Source organism: Chiloscyllium punctatum, chromosome 3, assembly GCF_047496795.1.
Source record: "Chiloscyllium punctatum isolate Juve2018m chromosome 3, sChiPun1.3, whole genome shotgun sequence".
Classification (NCBI taxonomy): domain Eukaryota; kingdom Metazoa; phylum Chordata; class Chondrichthyes; order Orectolobiformes; family Hemiscylliidae; genus Chiloscyllium; species Chiloscyllium punctatum.
The window spans coordinates 148,177,758-148,202,652 of record NC_092741.1 but is presented as its reverse complement, the minus strand read 5'-3'; the positions used below and the strand labels follow the sequence as shown (position 1 = coordinate 148,202,652).

The 24,895-nt window shown below is 39.7% G+C and overlaps 1 protein-coding gene across 2 annotated transcripts in view; it reads right to left on the bottom strand.

The window, feature by feature from the left end:
* Positions 1-916: 916 nt before the first annotated feature.
* The window catches only part of vsnl1a (visinin-like 1a), a 114,165-nt gene continuing 90,186 nt past the window's right edge, over positions 917-24,895 (bottom strand). For both annotated transcript variants that reach the window (XM_072561974.1, XM_072561975.1), the window contains exons 3-4: positions 9,130-9,345; positions 917-1,531 (exon numbers count right to left, since the gene is read on the bottom strand). In XM_072561974.1, coding sequence (XP_072418075.1) covers positions 1,334-1,531; positions 9,130-9,345 — 414 coding nt within the window. In that variant the 3' untranslated portion in view covers positions 917-1,333. The remainder of the gene's footprint in view (positions 1,532-9,129; positions 9,346-24,895) is intronic.

Genomic DNA, 24,895 nt, shown 5'->3' with positions numbered 1-24,895 from the left:
TGTGGCATTATTTCACAATTAAAATCATTTAAATGGCTAAAAATCATCATGACCGGGTGGCTGAAATAAAAATGAATGCTGGTGCATTTTCTTGTATGGTATGGGACCACTGTGTAGAGTATACTTCCCTGTTAAACCAGTTTAGCAATGCAAGGGAGAATGTTGGGAAACAGCATTATCAAGAATGACTCCAACTGTTTTCAAGTGAGTTACAAATTATGGTACAGTTATTTTAGCATTGACATTAGATCAAAAGCAAGATTTCTTAAATACCACATTTCATGGAAGTAGTAAACAAAACAAGGCTTTATTTCTCCCCTTTTAAAAAGGATAGTATGTTTTGTGACTTAAAACCTACTGATGCAGTTTGACATTTTTCTTCTCTCTCCTGAATGACATTCATTAAATGACATCAATTAAAATGTTTATTGTATTTTTATGAATAAAAATCTCAATTGCCAATAAGGTGCAAGTGGAAAAGCTGTAAAAACAGTTTAAAAATTCGCTATCACATTTTTTCATAGCTGGTGACAATTTGTAAAGTGGAGTTGCTACTTTAGGTATTGCAGGAAGAAGCTAAGCTGAGGCCAGAGACACTTACCAATGGATATCCTTAATTGCCTGTTCCTAAAAATCGTCTTGTCTGTTGAAGAATTTGTTGAGCGCCACGTTTGAGTAACTCGCTAATTATAGATGTTGAATCCATTTTCTGCTAAACATTGCTGCAGTTTTCAGAGGTATTTAGTCTTTTCTCAATGACATTTCAAGATTCAAAGAACTGAGGGAAAAAACTTCACTGGACACTAATAGCATTTATTTTTGTGAAGCAAGTAAGTTTGCAATGCTAACTGTTCTCTGATCATATATTCCATCACCAATATTGCCAAGAATTAATGTTTCAGATCTGATACAATGATTAGAGGAAAAGAAATAGTTTATTATAAACAGGTTCTTTGACATGGGATTTTAGTTTCATTCCCAATAGGTGAAACACATTGCAAGCTCCAGTGGAGCATGAACAATAATAGCTTATTTTAATGCAACACGATACTGATAAACAGGCCTCCAAAGAATGAACTTAAGATGGTAATGAAATTGCGCACACTTCACTTTTGGCAGTTTTCATATTAATTTAAACCTTTTTTTGCATATGACATTCTCATGCACACAAGTGTTTCAACACAAGAAGCAAGTCCATTTAAAGATAGTCCAAGCACTTTGTTTTTGTGTGTGTGTGTGTGTGTGTTTTTGTGTGTCTGTGTGTGTGGATGTAGCTGCAAACTGAATGAAACATCTGAATTTTGTGCAGTCCATTATATGCATTACTGATGGCTCATTTCTGAATGTCACATTGCAGGAGTAACACAATCGAAGGATCACTCTTTGCTGCTTCTTTGAATTCATCCAGTGTAATCTGGTCATCATTGTTCTTATCCATCTTACTGAAAATCTTGTCAACACGTTGTTCTGGCGTCAAACCGTCTTCATTCATTTTCATCATTATGACAGTTCCCACCATTTTATATATAGCCTTCATAGAACACACGCAAAAAAATATTTAATTTAAAGTGAAAATCAAAGCAAAACATGCATTTTGTACTGTTTTGAAATGTGTGCTCTAACCACATGCTTCAAGTATATAGAACACATCTGGAGCAATCAAAGTGAAGTTCATAGCTTTTAAGGAGAAGCCAAATAAATGAGGGAAGGTGACAGAAACAAATTTATGTTGATAGGGTCAGATCAGGCAGGATGGACTGAGGTTCACAAACAGCATAAGCACCATCATTGTATTGCTGCGTTGAACAATTTGTTTCTGTGCTCTCAGTTTTATGTAAATGTCGGCAATGACTCAGGCTTTCACTCTTATTAAACTTGAGACGTTAAGTGAATTAAAGAACAGAATAACACATGCTGTAAGGGGGTTATTAATGTATAACACTTGATATCTGACAGCAATATTTGACATGTTTATAAATTTCAACAGGATATCGGACTGGATTATCTTAAATGTTCACACTTTAGTTTTATATAGAGCTTGCATAGTGCAGCATTAATTTCCTGTGATGCAAATTGGTGCAATTTAAGTTCACACCTGCTTTCCCTTCACACATAACCTTCTTCCTTTCAAAAAGGGAACTATTAAGTTAAAGCCAATCTCTTTCCCAGGGTGGGGGGAGGGTGAGAGAAAAGACAGGATGACTCACTCTATTACATTGTTTAGCTAGTGAATTTCAACCACCATTGACAAAACCACATTCCAATTTCTCTATAATGGGCTATGTCTCATACTGAGTGAAAAACAAAGAGAAACAGAAACCTGGATTTTAAAGGAGTTGCTGATTGCTGCTCCTGTCCCTAAATTTCTACACTATACCCTGGCTCTGCATTCTAGAGTGGACTTCCAAACTCAGGCTCTTCAAACTCAGGTGTGCCATTGGGGTGTTTCTTCGTAATGCAGGATTGTCCTGCGAAGCTAGGTCAACCACTTTCTTATTACACAAACTACTCTATTCGGTTAAGTCTTCATTAATGAACCAACTGTAAGTCTTTGGGGCATTTAAACATTTGTGGTGTATTCGTAAATGAGTGTGAGTGGAGTAGCTGGGAAACTGCCATCCTAGAAGGTGGCAGTGATTCGTGGCAGTCTGCTAGGGCAGCTGTTTGGAATAGCGGTGTGGTAGACTGGCAGTGGGATAGGGTGGTATTGAGGTAGCATGGTGAAGATGGGTCAAGGATTTGGAATGGTGGGCAGCATTTCCTCCAAATTTCTTTCTGGCTTAGAAGGCGTCTGAGGTCCGTACATAAAGTGTCCTCTGGAAATGGAGGTCGATGCCATGATCGGTATGCTGGATTTGGGTGGGGGTGGGGGAACGTGGGAGTCAGATGGTAAGGAGGGTGTCAGCGGTTTGGTCGGGGGGGATAGAGGCTGGATTAAAAAGTGGTGTGGGGTAGATGCAATGCGTTGGAGACACATTTCAGTTGCAGGAGTTAAGCATGGTTTTAATTTGTCTGATGTTAGGCATATTTCTCCTCAGTAAGTCAGAGTTGAAGAAATTCACACATGGCCCAAGGAGCTGGGAAATTGCTCGTAATAAGTATAACTTCCCATCGAATTCCCACAGAATTGATGAAGTGGGACTTTTTGGAGGTACTAATGTGTAACTTTGGTGGGTGGATGTTGGGGGGGGGCGAGTGTTGGGAGACATCCAATTTTACATGGTCCACAGACCGCATGATCTGGATTACTCACTTCATATTCTTCTATCACCTGAATTGTTGTCATGCTGTACAAAAGACCAATTTACTATATTTATTAAATATTTGAGATTTCAACCACACTATCCACAACTTTATTGCCATTTTAGGCACATCTTACAAATCACCCAGTCAGATAAAAGTAATCCCAATGTGGAGACACAATATACGATCTGTGAGCCAAGAAGTGTTGTATTTGTAGGTAGAGGATTGTTGCACCAAACCTCTTTCCTTTGACCAGGTCAAGGCAACTAATGGGCTTATAATGGTGGTGGGAATCACTGAGCTGACACCATGATAACTATCCAGTGCAAGTACATGAAATTATGAGACATTGTTAAGAAGACAATGAAATCTATACATCTAGATCTACATTCCATAGATCCTAAGATGTTTTGCAGTATCCTCATCCAAGCCAGAATTACACATCAGAGTGGGTGGAGTTTAATGCAGTTTCAAACTTTAACCCTTTCTTTACTGTAAACAACTGAAATGATCTACCTTAGGAACACAGGCAACAACAGATGAAAAATAGACCATGATCTATCTGGTTCACAATCCTAATTAGTCACAGGATGCAATAATGAGGTACACTGGTTGGAAGACTGTCCTGTAAAGGTTCATACAATGAATGAGTTGCATTGACATCACTGGCAGCTTCTTTGACTCATGATCCTAATTCTACAAAGAGATCATTTAATGACTTTGGGGCTGTTGGAGTGTATGTTGAAGTAGGTAACAGGGGATGCATCATGAATCTACATCTACCATCAGCTCTACGTGCTTTTGGGCCAAACTATCCATGATTTATTTGACCACATGACCAGCCCAAATGAATTTCCCATATGTGCAACTGGTGTGCAGCACACAACCAAAACATTGTGTCAATAATAACTCAGCATTTACACATGAGTGGAAATACATAGCAATATCAATACTGGGCACATTGTCAGGGTTTGAAAGTTCATTTCTTCAATTTTCCACAAGGTTGATGAAGCAATCAATATCAAAGAGATCAATACGATGGTTTTCCTATTTTTTTTAAGTGGTTTTTTGAACACTAAGTAGAGATGCAGGAGGCCGGGAGAGAACACACCGAGCCAGGTAGCATCAGGAGGTGGAGAAGTCAACATTTTGGGTATAAACCTTCTTCAGGACTGGGGGTAGGGGTGAGGGGAGCTGCAGCTAAGGGGATGGGGAGGTGGGGAAGGCTTTTGGGTGAAGAGAGGGGCAGAGTGGTGAAGTAGTGATAGGTGAACACAGGTAAAGGGGATGGGGAGGTGGGGAAGGCTTTTGGGTGGGGAGAGGGGCAGAGTGGTGAGGTAGTGATAGGTGAACACAGGTAAAGGGTGCAAGTTGATTAGTCAAAGAACAAAAGAACATTACAGCACAGGAACAGGCCCTTCGGTCCTTCAAGCCTGCACTGATCCATATCCTCTATCTAAACCTGCTGCCTATTTTCTAAGGATCTGTATACATTTGCTCCCTGCCCATTCATTAATCTGTCTAGATACATCTTAAATGATGCTATCGTTCCTGCCCCTACCACCTCCACTGGCAATGCATTCTGAGCACCCACCACCCTCTATGTAAAGAACTTTCGACACATATCTCCCCTAAACTTTTCCCCTCTCACTTTGAACTCGTGACCCCTAGTAATTGAGTCCCCCACTCTGGGGAAAAAGTTTCTTGCTATCCACCCTGTCTATACCTCTCATGATTTTGTAGATTTCAATCAGGTTCCCCCTCAACCTCCTTCTTTCCAATGAAGATAATCCCAATCTACACAACCTCTCATACATAGCACCCTCCATTCCAGGCAATATCCTGGTGAACCTCCTCTGCACCCTCTCCAAAGTATCTACATCCTTTTGGTAATGCAGCAACCAGAACTGTACGCAGTATTCCAGAGTGGCCGAACCAAAGTCTTACACAACTATAACATGACCTACCAACTCTTGTACTCAATACCCTGTCCAATGAAGGAAAGCATGCTGTATGCCTTTTTGACCACTCTACTGACCTGTATTGCCATCTTCAGGGAACAATGGACCTGAACACCCAGGTCTCTCTGTACATCAATTTTCCCCAGGACCTTTCCATTTATTGTATAATTTTAAATTCTTTTTCCAAAGTTTTGTCTGTCTTCAGTCACCTAGGCCTTATGTACGGATCCTTTTTCCTCTTCGTTAGTCTCACAACTTCACCTGTCATCCATGGTTCCCTCACCTTGCCATTTGTATCCCTCATTTTCACAGGAGCATATCTCTCCTGATGTCTAATCAAACTCTCTATAAAAGCCTCCCATATATTAAATGGGATTTCCCTGCAAACAGCTTCTCTACATTCCCCAGCTCCTGCCAAATTTTGGTATAGTTGGCCTTCCCCCAATTTAGTACTCTTCCTTTAGGACCACTCTTGTCTTTGTCCAGGAGTATCCTAAAACTTATGGAATTGTGATCACTATTCCCAAAGTAATCCTGTACTGAAACTTTAATCACCTGGCTGGGCTCATTTCCCAACACCAGGTCCAGTATGGCCCCTTCCCGAGATGGACAATTTACAAACTGCTCTCGAAAATCCTCCTGGCTGCTCCTTACAAATTCTGCTCCATCCAATCCTCTAACACTAAGTGAATCCCAGTCAATGTTGGGAAAATTAAAATCTTCTATCACCATCACCCTGTTGTTCCTCCTTCTTTCTATGATCTCTCTATATATTTGTACCTCTATCTCACAATCACTGTTGGGAGGCCTGTAGTACAGCCCCAACATTGTTACCACACCCTTCCTATTTCTGAGCTCTGCCCATATTGCCTCACTGCTCAATTCTTCCACAATGCCCTCCTTCAGCACAGCTGTGATATCTTCTTTGACCAGTAATGCAACCCCTCCACCTCTTTTACCTTGTTCTCTATCCCACCTGAAGCATCGATATCCTGGGATATTTAGTTGCCAATCATGCCCTTCCCTCAACCAAGTCTCAGTAATAGCAATAACATCATACTCCCAGGTACTAATTCAAGCCCTCAGTTCATCTGCCTTACCTATTATACTTCTTGCATTAAAACAAATGCACCTCAGACCACCTGTCCCTCTGTGCTCATCCTCTGCTCCCTGCCTACACTTTCCCTTCAGTATCTAGTCAATAGGAGGAATTAATCAATCAGTTTGCTGGCTGGAAAGAAAGGTCAGTAAGTGGAATGGACGGGAGGAGGAAGGGTTGGAAAGGGTGACGGGGGATGGGGAGGGAAGTTATTTGAAATTGGAGAACTCAACGTTGAGGCCTCTACCAGTGTTCACCTATCACTTCACCACTCTGCCCCTCAAACCACCTAAAACCCTCCCCCACCCCCCACCCACCCCCATTTATCTGCAGCTCTCCTTACCCTCATCCCCAGTCCTGAAGAAGGGTTATACCTGAAGTGTCGACTTCTCCATGTCCTGATGCTGGCTGACTTGCTGTGTTCTTACAGGAGAAAGGGAGGTCTGCAGATGCTGGGGATCAGAGCTGAAAATGTGTTGCTAGAAAAGCGCAGCAGGTCAGGCAGCATCCAAGGAGCAGGAGAATCGACGTTTCGGGCATAAGCCCTTCTTCAGATGTTCTTACAGCCTCCTGCCTGTCTACTTTGGAATTCAGCGGTTTTTATTTTGTCTCTTCTCTGAACATTAACCATTGAAACCAAGTGGAAAAATAATACTTTGAGTTTACTCAGAGCAGCAGCAGGACCGAGTGGAACAAACCTAAATGCAGAGGCAAAGCTCCTCAGATGATACCAGGGCTAAAAAATGACAAAGGGTAAAAAGGATTGCCTGATTGGGAACCAACTTTAGAGACTGATTGATAGTACAGGGATCCAAGTCAAGTTGGCAAACTGGATGGAAAATTTGTTTGCAAACAGGAGGCAAAGGCTGATGGTGGAAGGTTATTTTGTAATTGGAAGCCTGTGACCAGCAGTGTATCGCAGGGATTGGAACTGGAACCTTTCTGTTTGTTATGTGCATTAATGACTTGGATGTGAATGTAGAACGTATAACTCGTAATTTTGCAGATGGCAGAAAATTTTGTGGTATTGTCGACAGTGAAGAGAATGAACTCAGTTTACACTCTGATACCAATCAGCTGGTAAATTGGACAGAAGTATGGCAGATGGAATTTAATCCCGACTATTGTGAGATGATGCGCTTTGTAAGGTCTTAATATTGGTTAAGTGACAGATGAAATGCTGTGTGCATTTCTGGTTGCTACACAATCAGAAGGACATGATTACATTGGAGACAGTGCACAGGAGATTCACCAGTGTATTGTCTGGGATGTAAAGTCTCAGTTATGAAGGGAGACTGGATAGACTGGCATAGTTTGGAGGTGCCAGTGTTGGACTGGGCTGGACAAAGTTAAAAATCACACAACACCAGGTTATAGTCTAACAGGTTTATTTGGAAGCACTAGCTTTTGGAGTGCTGCTCCTTTATCAGGTGGTTGTGGAGGCTAAGGTCATGCTCACAGAATTTATAGCTGAGGATTTGTCAGTCTGACATAGCATTGAGATACAGACAAACTTCATACTTATTGTTTAAAAATCTGAGCTAATTTGAGAATTAATTTAAAATAAATTCTGGGATTTCCATATCAAAGAACAGAATCAGCATATCTCATAATCTAAGATTGTTTACTGCATCACATCTCCATGACACTGGACCCCTTTAGCTGTAAATTCTGTGAGTATGATCTTAACCTCCACAACTACCTGATGAAGAAGCGGCATTCCAAAAGCTAGTGTCTCCAAATAAACGTCTTGGATAGGCTGGGTTTGTTTTCCTTGGAGTAGAGGAGGCTGAGGGGGGATCTGGTTGAGATATGCAGAATTATGACATACATAGACAGATTAGATGGGTCAGAACATATTCCCCATGGCCAGTGTGTCTAAGACCAGAGGGTACAAGTTTAAGTTAAATGATTTAAAAGAGATCTGAGGGGAAAACAAAAAATCACTCCTATATATAGAATGTGCTACCTGAGACGATGGTGGAGGTAAATGCTTTTGTTAGATTTAAGAAGCATCTTGATGAGTATTTAAAATGCCAGGGCATAGCAGGCTATGGACCAAGTGCAGGAACAGGAGATAAGTGTAGTTTGGTGTTTGGTTTTTGCCTTTTCATTTAATATTGGCAAAGACATAGTTGGCCAAAGGTGTATGATTCTATGGGTCATGGTGTTTATCATAGATATGTTTGTACTTAAATTTCAGGGGAAAATGGCAAGCCTAACTGCTTTGTATTTGACCTAAAACAGTGAGATACAATAAATAAATAAATACAAGTTAGTGGATATTGAAGAACAGAACTGTAGAGATTTGTACGAGGTCAACCAGGTGGAGAAAATAGAATGAGTTCCCTGATTGGGGCTGTTAACTTGGTCCAATCAGGCTGCCCTGGCTGACAGATACAAACAGTAGTGTCTCCCTACCCTCCCCTTCACTGTTTGATCACACAGCATTGCCCTTTGATGTGAAGGGCAGTACTTGTCACTGGCCACCTGGGTGTTTTTCATATCTTCCTGGTGGTGGAAAGTGAATAAAGATTCGTGCACTTTTTGTGTCTCACTGTGTCTCACACCTGCACACACACACCAGGGGTGCTGGGGAAAAAATAAGCACTACCGCACTTAGGTGGTAGTGTGGGAGTTTAAAAAAAAGAAAAAAAAAGAAAAAGAAAACAAACAGTTGTGTCAGGGTCTCTGCTCACTCTAGAAGCTGCCTCTGAGATGTCTGCATCAGTGTCACTTACAATGCACGGTGAATAATAGTGACTTAGTGACAGGCTACCTGACTTCATGAAGTTATTTCAAGAACTTTGTGGAATATTTTCTTACCTCTATGATCTCCAACATTTCAACTCTTGTAATTTTACCATCACCATCTAAGTCATACATGTTGAAAGCCCAATTTAGCTTCTGTTCAAAGCTGCCTCTTGAAGTGATAGAGAGGGCGCAAATAAACTCTCTGAAGTCGATCGTCCCATCGCCGTTTTTATCAAAGGTTCTGAAGGCATGTTGAGCAAACTTGGATGCATCTCCATATGGGAAAAACTGTAGAGAAAGTGTATGTGTGCATTAATAAAGAATTCAAAACAGGATTCATTTTCAGTTATGCTTAATGTACAATAGATTTGATTCACTATAAAAGTTGATGATAATTATCTTAGGAAATTTCAGATCATCATCCCATATTGTTCACCCAAGTGTGAGCTTCTACTCCTTTACTCAATAGTGACTGAATGAGAAGGTGGCCCATGTTAACTTCTAACTCCAAAATACACATTTTTAAAAGAATACTGTTGCAGCCAGAAAATGACTGCAGATGTAAAATCAGAGGTGTTCAATTAACCTCATTCTCTTGCTCTTTTATAGTCTCTAAGATTTTCCCTTCAAGTATTTACTCAAGTCTGAATCTGCTTCTACCTGCTTCAGCAACAACATTCCAGAGACCAACAACTTCCTGTGTAATATTACCTTCCCTGCTCTTGTCACGTCTAATTCCTTCGCTAAAATCTGAGTCCATTCATTACCAACATTTCTGCCTTGGAAACATTTTCTCCTTATTTACTGTTATCAAAACATTTCATGGTTTTGGCGCATGATTTTGAATCTTCCCTTAACCTTTCGGCTTTGAAAAAAGTAAACTGAGTTGTTCTAGTCCTTCCATGTCACCAAAAGTCTTTTATCCTTTCAACTGGGTTGATAATGTTTTTCTGCACCCTCTCCCTGTTTTTGATATACTTCCATAAGTCTGGTTCCCAGCTGGCCACAATATTCTCGGTGAGCTCTAATCATTGATGTAAAAGGCTTAAGCATAATTTCCACTTTTGTATACTTGTATTCATAAAGCTAGGGTTGCATGTGCCATTTCAATATATTGCTAAATGTGCCTTGCTCCCTTCAATGCCTATAAGTACATGTCCAAATTTCTATGCTCCTGTGCCCATTTTGAAATTGTTCATATCACTTCTACTCATTCTTCGTAACATAAAGTATCACTTTACATTTCCTCGGGTTAAATTTCATCTGCCTTTTATCATTACATCTATCTCCCGGCATCTGCTACTATTCTCTTTACAGTTTGCTTCTATTCTATATTTTGTGTCAACTGCAAGTTTTGAAATTATGCCATGGATATCCAGGTTTAGGTCATTAATACATACTATAATACTTAGGCAGAACCCTTCGCAAGTTGCTGAAGTTAGACCTCTTTGATTATTCCTTGTGCTTCTCCACTGATATTCTTGACCTGATGGCATTACGATCATTGTTTCCCAGACACTTCCAGACTTAAGCACCTTCCACTTTCATCTATCATTCTCCTGAACTGGCTCCAAAACTATTTCCTCCCTCATGAATAAGGAATGTTTGCAGGGATATTGGCCAAGAGCTGGTAGGTGGGACTAGTTTACTTTGGGATTATGGTCGGCATGGACTGGTTAGACCAAAGGGTCTGTTTCTGTGCTGTATGACTCTATTAGAAACACACTGATCTAGAAAGTCCTCTTGTACACTCTTTCAAGAATTCTGTCTTCCCTTTGTCCTCACACCATCCCCGTCTTCTGAAGTTCATTAATTTGGCTGTAAAGTTTACACCATTTGTTCCTCTATTCCCAGTATGAACAAAAATTAAAACAAAGTCATATGGTAGCCCCTTGAGTATTTCCTAAACTTAACCAAATAGATTGAAGAAATTGGACTGTTCTCCTTGGACAGAAAAAGGCAAATAGAAGATCCAGTAGAGCTTTTCAAAATTATGAGTGGTTTGGATAGAGTAAACAGGGAGAAGCTGTTCTTGTTGTAAAAGGAATAAGAACAAGAAAACACCAAATTAAAATAGTCTGCAGAAGAAACAAAGGGGAAGTGAGGAAACTTTTTTTCACTCATTAGTTAGGGTATGGAATGGGCCGCCTGGAGGTATAGCAGAGGCAGCTTCAATTCAGGCAGTCAAGAAGGCATGGATGATTATCTGGATAAAGGATATGGGGAAAAAAAGCAGAAGATTTCCACTCGGAACGACGCTCAATTAATGAGCTGGTGCAAGCATGATGGGCCAAATGGCCTCCATCAGTGCTATTACATTTTTGCGATTCTGTGAAACAGATTCTGTCTTTGATCACTCAACCACAATATTTAAAGATGAATCTCCTTAGGATGCATATTCTCAAGTTGTAAAACTGCAGTCAACAAGTGATCAGACTTACAGCAGAAATATTTACCTTTTTCCAGAATCTCTCCCCCATTGTAGGATTCTTAAATTTGCAACTTTTATTTGCACGTCCAGTTTTATAACAGCATTACACTCCCACACATCCTTTCAAACTTCAGTACAGTGGTAGGACTTGTGAACTGAAGTAAATATTCAGCACAAACACTCTTGAAAACGCTGAATAATGTTTTGAACACCAGGACAACTAAGATGTGGATCATATTATACATTCTATTTCTGCATCACCTAGGATCTCAATAAGGTAGTTTTATTTTATGCAGAATTATGATTGTTAACAAGTTATCCTTTCACAACAAAAGGTTTTCTATGATGCTAAATCATATTGCCTATAAAAATGTATTTGACAGGTGAAAGGTGAGCTGTGGCGTCAGTCAAATTGTTATCCAGAAGTTAGACTGGGTACTTAATCTTCTAACTTTTCTTGGGCAACTAGCTGCAGTGGAATCCTCTCAATTCTCCAATGTAACTTGATACTTTTGGAGGGTTCCAAGTGTTGGTCATTGGAATTTTCAATATCCTGATCAATACTGTCCCGATGAGTGTAAGATAACATTGGGGATTCCATAAATTCTTGATGCATAACTCCCATCTACACAGGAAAATTATTATCTAGTCATCAGAAAATCTGGGCCATTATTTGAAGCTTCGCTATTTTATTCAAAGTGCCAATCCACCTCATTGAATTGAGTTGATTTTCCACCTTCTCATCATGCTTCTGGTAAAATTGGAAATGGGCCGATATGGTCAGCGCTCAGGTTTTTAACACCATAGCCTCTCAATCTAACTCAACTGGGGGTTAAAATTGCTTCTTCGATACCTGGAAACACACAGTCCAATTATTGCTTGATAGTACAAAACCTAAGCGTTGCTAAAAAGAAAATTGCAATGAAAGCTCTTGATCTTACAGTCATCGGGACAGTAATGCAAGAAAACTAACTTGAGAAAAGAAAGAATAATTCACACATCAGTGTTGATTTGTTTGACTATGGTTGGCATGGAGACGCAGCAGGAATTGTCTCAGTTAACTGATTAAATTCAAACCAGGCAAATCATTAACAACAGTTTAGTATGTGTTTGATCTAAAAAATAACTTGTGTCAATGTACTTCTCAGACTTTTATATAACTATGATAGTTATATAAAATAATTAAAAGTTTGGCCAAATTACACTACCATTACAAATTATTCCTCTTCATACCCATCTAATTAGTTATAAATCTAACCATAGAGCTCTTTACGAATTCAACTATAAAGGCCATTATAATCCTAATCATGCAATGCAGTAACCAGTGGAATGTATTAGTTCACAAATGTGGCTCACTACCATTGTTTCATGTGCGAGGAGGGATGAGCAGCAACTACATCCTTGACAGTGATAATCACATCACAGGAAAGAATAAAAGTCCTAACCACAGATATCATTATAATCATAACCATAACATTTATGATAGACTCAAGCACAGAATTCATGAAAAATATAAGGTCAGAATTCATCATTGCCCTAACAATAGAATTGATTTCACTTCCAAAACTCAGAATTCATTGTGGTCCTAATCACAGAATTTACTACTCCCATGCAAAATAACTTCTGAAGAACATGAGTTAGGATACTACTGGCACAGGGCTTATGCAAGAACACAAGTTCTTGAGACTGAACACTTTCCATCATACCAATTATTTAGAAGTCAAGATGGGTGTATATTGATGGGTGTAGATTGTAATATACTGTGCATAACATCAACAATTTGAATGCCATCAGAGTTTTACCACTTTTTCAGAAGGCAACTGTTGATGGTGCTTGCTGCACTAATATTTGATTGATTGATTTATTGTTTTCACATGTACCGAAATACAGTGAAAAGTGTTGTTTTCCATGCTACACAAGCAGATTAAACCACACGAAGTGCATCAGGGTAGTAGAACAGAATGCAGAATGCAATGTTACAGCCGTAGAGAAGGTGCAGAGAGAGAGAGACAGAGAGAGAGAGAACAGAATTAACATTGAAGAGGTCCATTCAAAAGTCTGATAACAGCGGGGAAGAAGCTGTTCTTGAATCTACTCAAATGTGTATTCAAACTTTTATATCTTCTGCCCAACAGAAGAGGATGAATGAAAGTCTAAGAGACGTGGGAGAGGTCTTTGATTATGTTGGCTGCTTTCCTGGAGCAGCGGCAAGTATAGATGAAGTCAATGGATGGGGTGCTGATTTGCGTGATGGACTGGGCTATGTTCATGACTCTCTGTAGTTTCTTGTGGTCTTGAGAAGAGCAGTTGCCAAACAACACTGTGATGCATCCAGGTAGGATGCTTTCTATGCTGCATCTGTAAAAATTGCTAGGAGTCCATGTGGACATGCAAAATTTCCTTAGCCTCCTGAGGAAGCAGCGACATTGTCGTGCTTTCTTGACCATTGTGTTGATGTGAGTAGACCAGGACATATTGTTGGTGGTCACCACTTGATGCTCTCAATCATCTCCACCTCAGCATTATTGATGCAGACAGGGGTGTGTAGTCCACTCTGCTTCCTGAAATCAGTGACCAGCTCCTTTATTTTGCTGACGTTGATAGAGTGATTGCTGTCTTTACACCATGCCGCTAAGCACTCAATGTCTTTCCTGTATTCTGTCTTGTTGCTGTTTGAGATATGACCTACAATGATGGTGTCATCAGCAAACTTGTAAACGGAGCTGTGGAATTTGGCCACATTTCTCCAGAAAATGACGCATGATTTTAGAACTGAGTCTCAAATCCATAGGTTCTGAGATTCCAAAATTAATGTGTTAATATATGTGAATGTATATTGCATTTATTTAAAATATTTCCACAGCAGAGATGAGTTAACAGCTGTTGTAAAATATAATTTTATCAAGTGAATGTTAGTACTGCATATAAAATGGCATACCAGATTAAACTTTTACAGCTTGCATTAGTCAATTCTGACAACTTAACCCAGATGGTGAGCCTTGAGTCACATTAGCACAGGAACCATTGTGCTCTGAAGAATATTTATTCCTCTAACTTTCAATATTACTTAATATTTAAAAATAGTGATGTGTCTATCTTTATACAGGTGTTAACAGTCAATATTAGCTGGGAATTTATGAATATATTAGAATTCAGTGGATAAAACAAACTTATGACCTTAATTTTACTTGATCATTTATTTTGTATTTGATCATTCTATCATCAAAGATAAAAGAAATAACAAACTTAAGTCTGAACTGGGCAGGTGTGACGATAATCTTCTCAATCTTCTTTTTGTTTGTAAAGTGAATGCGGTTCTTTAAGACTTGTGCTCACCAATAGTCTACTATGTTTAGAATGATATCTGTTGCTCTAAGTGCTTTCTGTACATCTGTAATGCTGAGGAACAATGGGTAGAATCTTGCTGAATGCAGAGTGGTGGGCTTGGATTTAGGGATGTGTCAAAATAGTAGGGCAGTGCATCAGGACAACTTCCCAAGATATTCCCATACCAAGGGGGCTTCTTATATTTGGCTGGGAAATGGATTGGCTGCTCACTGAATAAAGGTTTAAGTAACAAACCAATTTAAATAACTGAGACAAACAGGAATGCCATTGCCCAAAAAGGGGGCCACCAACAACAAAGGTCATACTTGCCTTAATGAGGAGCCTAATGCCTCATCCACTCCCAGATAATAATTTTATCCCTCCAGGGGCCTGCATTTTGAGGTGTTTCAAATAGATACCCTCAAGGGCTCTTACTTTTCTCACTGGGACTGCTGAAGCTCTAGAGCTGTCAGCCCTGCCATTATTGCCTGCAGTATAGAGAGCACTACAGATGGTGAGCATAGGTATGGCCAATTAGGTGTCCACTTCTGGGAACATGGCTCCCCAATCTGGCTCTTGGCAAGTGGGGATTTGGAGCTTCCACTGGTCCTGATACTGAAGTACCTAATCCTGTTGGAAATTAATAGATCAAGAAAAGGTACAGAGGACAAGAAAAAAGGGTGATGCAGAAATATTAATATTCTTCAACTTATAGACATGATTGAAAATTAAAAATAACTTTAAAAGAAACTTGCTTCATGGATATAGATCTGTGTTTAGTAGAAAAAAAACAAAGAAAATTGTTAGAAGTACCTGAAAAATGCTCTGATGAGACACAAGAGAAGTCTAACCAGGATGTCCATGTGGCATAGATATCTTAAAAAATGAATAAGTATAGCAATGTGCACTTAAATAACACCTCTAACTTAGCAGAATGTATACAGCAATGACATTTGTCGTATATTTTCCTATTAATATCAGGTTCTTCCAGAAGATGCACAAATAAAAGCAGTTAGTTATTACTACATAATTTCAATTATTTGTTTAAATAATGAAATTTGAGAAAAGAACAATGAAAATTGTATACCTTTGTTAACAAAATATTGGACTAACTTCCATCCATGTTCAAAATTCTATATAAACATAAGTTGTGGCTTTTGATTTGTATTCATGAAGAATTATTTATTAAAAAAAACAAATACCAGTGAAATACTTATGCTGAGATTACTTGTAAACTATAAAAAATAAAGCTGAACTGAGAAAATACCATCCAGTTATCCGTTTTATTTCACTAGTTGTGATGTAAAAGGATACCTCCCAAGTATTTGGACTTGAAGATGGACTTAAGTGTGGGAATTTCATTATGATTTTTGTGTTGGGATAACCCAACAGCCCATATATTACTGGTAGAGAGTAAGAGTAATTCCTTTTCTGACAGCCTTATTGTAAGATTAGCTGCTGAATTTCCTTGATACTTTTCAGTTGTTAATCAGGCTCATTCCAAGAGATAATTAATTTTACCATGTAGATATTTTAAAACAACCTATTCAGATGTGTCATGTGAAGGTTGTTGTGGTTCAGTGGTAATGCCCCGACCTCTGCGCCAGAAGGTCTGCGTTCAAGTCTCAGCTGCTGTAGAGGTGTGTATTAATATGTCTGAACATATTTGATTAAAAGCATCTTAAGCTGTGTTATGGCACACCTCTAGAGCAGGTGGGGCATGAACCCAGGTCTTCTAGCCCAGAGATTGGGACACTACCACTCCACCTTGTATCCTGAGATGTAAAACATATATAGTACTTGCATGTTGTTAACTGAACACTAGATGGCATCCGAAGTGCATAAGCACATGGACCTGGGGCTCTGCTTCAATTATGCCCCTTTTTTGCAACAGTGCATGTATTGCAAAATTTTTTTAAGTTTTAACTGTCCATTCCATTCAGTGCAAGTCAAATTTCTAACACATTTTCCATTAATTATAAAAATACTGCATGAAAAATAAACCCTGCCTCAGGGCAAATTAATTGCCATTGGGAATTTCTGTCTATCTACAGTACCCTTGATTTCAGGATACACCTAAAAATGATGCTGGATATTTTAAGTTGAAGGCCAATGAGTGTTAAATATTTACATGGACTTTAGAAAAGCTTTTGACAAGGTTTTGCACAGTAGACTAGTTAGTAAAGTTAGATCACATGGAATTCAGGGTGAGCTTGCCAATATGATACAAAACTGGTGAGACGGTAGAGGACAGAGTATAGTGGTGGATGGCCGTTTTTTGGACTGGAGGCCTGTGACTAGCAGTATTTCACAGGGATTGGTGCTGGGTCCACGTTTGTTTGTCATTTATAGAAATGATTTGGATGAGAATATCGGAGGCAGGGTTAGTAAGTTTGAGGATGACACCAAAATTGGTAGTCTCATAGATAGTGCAGAAGGTTACCTAAGATTACAGAGATCTTGATCAATTGGCTCAATGGGCTGAGGAGTGGCAGATAAAGTTTAATTTAGATAAATGTGAGCTATTGCATTTTGGTAAAACAAACAAGGGAAGAACTTATACAATTAATGGTAGGATCCTGAGTAGTGCTGTAGAACAGAGACTTAGAGAATTTCAAAAAATCGTGCACCTGAACCCCTATCACTGGTAGACAAAGTGGTTAAGAAGCCATTTATCATGCTTGCCTTCATTGCTTAGACCTTTGAGTATAGGAACTGGGACGTCATGTTCAGGTTCTACAGGATGTTGGTGAGGCCTCTTCTGGAGTGCTGTGTGCAGTTCTGGTCACCCTGTTATCGGAATGATAGTAAAAGATTTACCAGGATGACGCGAGGAATAGAGTTATAAGGTGAGGCTGGGACTTCTTTCACTGGAGCATAGGAGTTTGAGGGGTGGTGTCATAGAGATTTATAAAATTATGAGGAGCACAGAAAAAGGTGAATAGCCAAGTTATTTTTCCTACCACCGAGGAGTTCAAAACTAGGGGTCATATTTTTAAATGTTTAAAAGTTTTACAAAGGTCATGAGGAGCAACGTTTTTACACAGAGAGAGTGGTTTGTGTATGAAATGGACCACTGTAGTTATGACTGGATAGGGGAAAGTTCAAATAAGTTAGGCCAGTGGCACTGAATTCACCAATGGAAGAAACATGGAGGAGGTGACTATGCAGTCAAAAGGGGCAAAGGTTGCAGAGAAGTTGAAATGGATTGGAAGACACAGTCCACCACTGGCAACATATACAGCACTTAATTATGTTACAGATGCAGAAATGATGTGACTCAATTTCCCCCCTTTCCCACCTTTCAACTGACTTCAACGAGATTTTATCTTAAAGAAGTGGTAGCTGGTGGAATTTAAATGAAATTCATACATCTGAAATGTGGAGCTACTCTCAGTAATGGATACCATTTACGGCTGTGAAAAACATATCTGGTTCATCATTTTCTTTACCTAGTCTGACCTACATTGTGATTCTGGACTCACTGCAAAGTGATCGACTCCTAAGTGCCCTCTGAAATTGCCCAGGGAGACAATCAGTTCAAGGGCAGTTAGGGGTAAGCAAAAAGAGCTTCCCTTGTCAGCAACACCCACATCCCATTCAAAGATAAAGGACAATTGACAAGGTTCTTTGCAGGTTTAACTTAAAAGAAATGCTAAATGTTTATTTTCTCAGCATCTACTCATTCATGCAAAACATATCCACAGTGGAAGAGATGTGGCACATGTACATATATATTAAAGTATCAAAATGTCACTTCTATTACAAGTCTTTGAGGAGGAAACAATGTGGGCCAGAGGATTCCTTCTCAGTTCCATGAAGACAATGCAAGTTTCTAGTGATTAAGTCTCAGTTCCTTACTCCAGGCAACAACAGGCTTTTTGTTTTATTTCTAGTTGAAGATATGGTCAAGCCTCTGTAATGAAGAAAGTGAACCAACATCTCTGCCTGTACTTAAACTTCAGGCCACGGTTTTTCCTTTTGTTGAGTGTAAAGTCTTCCTTCTTTAAGCTGTGTATGGCAGGCTATCCATCCTGGGCTGTCCTTTTGAATTAAGAAAGCATTACCTATCACAAATCCTTGTCATGTGTCTACAGGATTAGTGTATCCATTGTCCACACAAATACTCGGATGGACTAGGCAGTTGTCACACACTACAGAATGTTTAATATTCCCATCAACGGTACAGTTATGAATAGTCTCTAAATACCTTTATTTGCATTTCCATTTCCTTGAGACTGTTTAGTCCCATCAGATATTGTTATTTTGAATCACTTTAATTGGAATGGAGAGGGAGAGTTATCAGCACCTCACAAGGTAGTTTGCATTTTAATTAACTTCCCAGAGACATCCCCAGAACATGAGTTAATCCCTGTCTGTATAGACATTGGAAAATCAGGTCACCTGACAATCTTGAGTCTGTCAAGGTAAATTATCCATTTTCCAAGCTGATTTTTAGAAGGAAAATGCCTACCTTCTTCATAAATGGATGGGCCTGTGATGTGGGTAAACTATATTTGATTTTCACAAAGAAACATTTGTTCAACTGTCAACTGTAAGCACTCATAGATTTCATAAATATCGTGTAAACATTGCAGTTGTTAAGGGAACAGCCCAAGACTGTATTGCTGTTTCAGATGTGGAAACTGTCATGATGAAAACAAAACTCAGGTCTAATAATAGCGTTGTAAACATCGAAATAGGAATCGGAAAGCTTGATTATTTAAAGAGTCACACAGCATGGAAACATACCCTTCAGTTCAACTAGTCTGCGCCAACCAGATATCCCAACCTGACCAAGTCCCATTTGCCAGCATTTGGCCCATTTCACTCCAAACCCTCCCTATTCATATGCCTATCCAATACTTTTTTTTTAAACCAGCTTCCAATACTTTCTGTAGCAGCTCACTCCATACGTGCACCACCCTCTACGCGAAAAAGAGTTACTCCTCGGGTCCTTTATAAATGTTTCCCCTCTCACCTGAAATCTATGCTCTTGGCTACACAATTATGGTTATGTCAATAAATGTTTGCTGTAGCAAGAAAATTCCATCTTTAATATACTTTTGTATTTTGGATTTCCTACTTTACTATTACCATTAGAGAGCATTGTTTAGTGCCCAGACATTTCACAGCACCCCTAACGAAGACAAATGTGCCAAGGTACTTCATAGAATTATGTAAACAATTTTATTTGATGAATGAATAGCCATGTATATAATGGAACATACCAAAAATTACTAGAGCTTACTAGAATATGCAGAATAAGTATTCAGTGAAAGTTTCAGACAAGAGTTCTTGAAGCATTTCATCTTATTAGTTAAACGCGTTCTTTCCAGTAGCAAATAAAATCAATGCAAAATTGTTCTGGAGAGTAATTTAGTGCTAGCATAGTCAATGGAAATGGGTGATGTTGACATGTTCTAAAATATGAACCAAGTAGTGCTGTTTTCCAGAGACAGACCCACAAGAACTAGTATCTTTCCAGCCATGATGTGGAGGTGCTGGTGTCAGACTTGGAATGGACAAAGTTAAAGATCACACAACACCAGGTTATAGTCCAACAGGTTTATTTCAAAGTACAAGCTTTCAGAATGCAGCTCCTTCATCAGGTAGCTAGTGGGGCAGGATCATTGGACACAGAATTTATAGTAAAAGATCAAAATGTCATACAACTGATGCGAAATATTGAATAAACCTAGATTGCTGTTAAGTCTTTAATCACTTTGGAATGGGGATGCAAGTTTCAATTCATTAATATTGTTTTGAAAAATGTGGTGCTGGAAAAACACAGCAGGCCAGGTAGCATCCGAGGAGCAGGAGAATCGATGTTTCGGGCATAAGCCCTTCTTCAGGAATTGATTCCTGAAGAAGGGCTTATGCCCGAAACGTCGATTCTCCTGCTCCTTGGATGCTGCCTGGCCTGCTGTGTTTTTCCAACACCACATCTTTCAACTCTGGTACTCCAGCATCTGCAGTCTTCACTTTCTCCTCCTCAATTCATTAATACGTAAATCCTAGAATTTCTTTCAAGTCACAGTCCTGAGATAACTTAAGGTTTATAAGTGTAAAAAAAAAGTGATATCTCAGCTCAAACAATGCATTAAAGGTATGACGTTAGAGTCTGTTGGTATCTCAACCTTGAGTCAGACTGCTTCTATTCCCAAAAGAGGAATTTATAAAATGTTACGTGCACTGACTGCTTACAGATTGTGTGCTTTTTAAACAAAAATCACTCTAGTATCTGCAAATACAAATTCACCCCATAGACTTACATGTGTATGCATGCGTGTGTGTGTGTGAGAGAGAGAGGGGGTCTTGTGAGTGTAATCGTGTGTAAGAGTGCGTGTATGAGAGTGTATAGTTAGTGGAGTCACCTGTAGTGTGACGTGAACTTAAGATTCAGGTTGAGGTCATCCTCATGGGCACCAAACCTGGCTATCAACCTCTGCTCAGTGACTCTGCATTGCTACGTATCCCAAAGTCCACCTTGGAGGACGGTCACCCGAAGATCTGAGGCGAAGTGTCCTTAACCTACAGATTGTGTGCTTTTTGAATAAAATAGAATATATTTACAAATGCAAATTCACCCTACAGACTTACATGTGTGTGTGTGCGTGGGGGAGAGTGAGAGTGACAGAGAGAGAGAGAGTTAGAAGAGTGTGTGTGTGCGCGCATATGTGGTTGATAAAGTGTGTCCAGCAAGGTAGGTCACGGGAAAAAATACAATGCTTTAAAGTGTGAATCCAGTCATTCTGGTAGGGGAATAAAAGTTAAACCAGGATATTGATAATCTAAAAACTGGGAAAAGTGGGCACTCAGAGGGATATGAGTGCTGTTGTTCATGAATCACCAAATAGTAACATGGAAACGGTACAGCAAGCAATAGAAAGGTGAATAACATGTTAGAGCTGAAAAATGTGGTGCTGGAAAAGCGCAGCAGGTCAGGCAGCATCCAAGGAGCAAGAGAATCGACGTTTCGGGCATAAGCCCTTCCTCATTCTTGAAGAAGGGCTTATGCCGGAAACATCGATTCTCCTGCTCCTTGGATGCTGCCCGACCTGCTGCGCTTTTCCAGCAACACATTTTTCAACTCTGATCTCCAGCATCTGCAGTCCTCACTTTCTCCTGAATAACATGTTAGCCTATATTACAAATGTAATGGAGAGTAAAGATGTCTCGCTGTACTTGTAGAGGAGACCTAGAGTACTGCATGCAATTTTGGCCTTTTTACTTAAAGAAGGATATACTTGTCCTGAAGGAAGTACAACAAAACGTTTCCTGAGTTGAGGAAATAAAAGATAGGGTTTATACATCTCTATGACTCTTATCAGCCTAACTCATCCATGCCCACCAAATATCCTATATTAATCTAATCCCATTTACCAGCACTTGGCCCATATCCCTCTAAATCCTTCCTATTCATATGTCCATCCTGATACCTTTTAAATGTTGTAACTGTACCAGCCTCCACCACTTCTTCTAGCAGCTGATTCCATACACGCACCACCCTCTGCGTGAAAACGTTGCCCCTTAGGTCCCTTTTAGATCTTTCCTCTCATCCTAAATTTATGCCCTCTAGTTCTGGACTCCCTCAACGCAGGGAAAAGACCTTGTCTATTTACCCCATCCAAGACCCTCACGATTTTATAAACCTCTATAAGGTCACCCCTCAGCCTTTGATGCTCCAGGGGAAACAGCCCCAGCCTATTTAGCCTGATGTTAAGACAGGAGATGAGCAGAATGAGAGGTGACCTCTTTGAAATATACAAACTTCCTAAGGGGTTTGATAGGACTGACACTAAGAAAAGGTTTCGCCTGCTCTGGACACGGAGAACATGTGGTTCCACAGATTAAGGCTTTGTTAATTAAACTTGTTGATTCAAAAGGTTATGATTCTTTGATATTATCTACCTCAGAGTGTTATGGATGTTCAGCTGATAAGTAAAATGTAAAAGTCACCATAGGTCTGTTCTTTCATTTGAGAGAGATATCTGGTGGTGGCTTAACCTGAGGGTCATTATGCCTCAGGCAAGGAGCGAGGTCAAGAAGGTGTGACCTTCATGGTGGCCTCAGCTAGTGTGGGAAATCGAACCCATGTTGGTGGTGTTATTCAGCATCGCAAGCCAATTGTCCAGCCAACTGAGGTAATTGACCACCTTCTTCACTATATTCAGTCAGAAGTCACATAACACCAGGTTATAGTCCCAGCAGGTTTGTTTGAGATCACAAGCTTTTGGAGCATTGCTCCTTCATCAGGTGAAGTGAAGGTCAGACTTCACCTGACGAAGGAGCACCATTCAGAATGCTTGTTATTTCAAATTAACCTGTTGGACCTATAACTGGTGTCGTGTGACTTCTGACTTTGTCCACCTCAGTCCAACACTGGCACCCCCACATCAAGTATATTCAGGAGAGAGTTCTATAGATTTTTGCGTGCAAAGGGAATTAAGAATTTGAGAATAGTATGAGAAGGTGGAATTGAGGTAGATGTGATATTACTCAATATCAAAGCAGGTTCTTAGGGCCATATTGCTTGCACTTATTCCTATTTTTGTTATTCTGTGTCCCGAATACTATGATGTGGAGATACTGGTGTTGGACAGGGGTAGACAAAGTCATAAGTTGCATGACACCAGGTCATAGCCCAACAGTTTATATGAAATTACAAGCTTTCAGAGCCCTGCTTCTTTGTTATGTGAGACAAAGAAGCAATGCTCCAAAAGCTTGAGACTTTAAATAAACCTGTTGGACTATGACCTGGTGTCATGTGACTTCCCAAATACTAACCATCAAATAGCAGAATAATTCGCATTCAGAATTAAAGTTTGGTTACAAATAATATGAAGATATTTAGGACAGTTTCTAAAGAATATTCTATCTCTAACATTTAAGTCTCGTAAGTAAGGCTCAAGATTTTTCCAGAGTTATGAAGACTTTGCAGGGCTTCAAAATGACAGCCAGGAACCAGCCAATGCCCAATTCCAACAAGCAATTTCTTCCAGAAATAAAATGTTGACTCATACCTGGGGAAAGCCCAGTCTTAACCCAAACAAACTCAATGCCAGTCTATAGCATGTCAGTCAAGAATTTATGGGAATGGTTTTGAAAGGTGGCAAAGGCTGTATAACTATCATGATGCAGAACTATTAAATCCCTAGCCTTGTAAAAATTAGAAAAAAAAAACTAGACATTAGTGAGTATCAAAACAAAATTCTTCTTGCAGTTTGTTAATATTTCCCCAGTGGCTCTTAACGAATACCTGGCTGATTTCCAAAAGCTACAATTATCTCAACAGCAGGATTCTCAGTTCTCCATTTAATGTTTCAAGAGGATATTAATAGTTTCCCTTCCTTTATTTGGGATTTAAGTAAGTTTCCTTTTGTGGGTGATTAAGCATTTAAGAATAATGTGATCAAGGATAGTCAGCATGGTTTTGTGAAGGGCAGGTCGTGCCTCACAAACCTTATTGAATTTTTTGAGAAGGTGACCAAGGAAGTGGACGAGGGTAAAGCAGTAGATGTGGTGTATATGGATTTTAGCAAGGCGTTCGATAAGGTACCCCATGGCAGGCTAATGCAAAAACTACGGAGGTATGGCATTGAGGGTGCATTAGAGGTTTGGATTAGGAGTTGGCTGGCTGGAAGGAGACAGAGGGTAGTAGTTGATGGTATAGGTTCATCTTGGAGCGCAGTTACTAGCGGTGTTCCACAAGGATCTGTTTTGGGACCATTGCTGTTTGTCATTTTAATAAATGACCTGGAGGAGGGGCTTGAAGGCTGGGTGAGCAAGTTTGCGGATGACACAAAAGTCGGTGGAGTTGTGGACAGCGAAGAAGGATGTGGCAGGTTACAGCGGGATATAGATAAGTTGCAGAGCTGGGCAGTAAGGTGGCAAATGGAATTCAATGTAGCTAAGTGTGAAGTCATTCACTTTGGTAGGAGTAACAAGAAGATGGATTACTGGGCTAATGGTAGACTACTTGGTAGTGTGGATGAGCAGAGGGATCTTGGTGTCCATGTACACAGATCTTTGAAAGTTGCCACCCAGGTAAATAGTGCTGTGAAGGAGGCATATGGT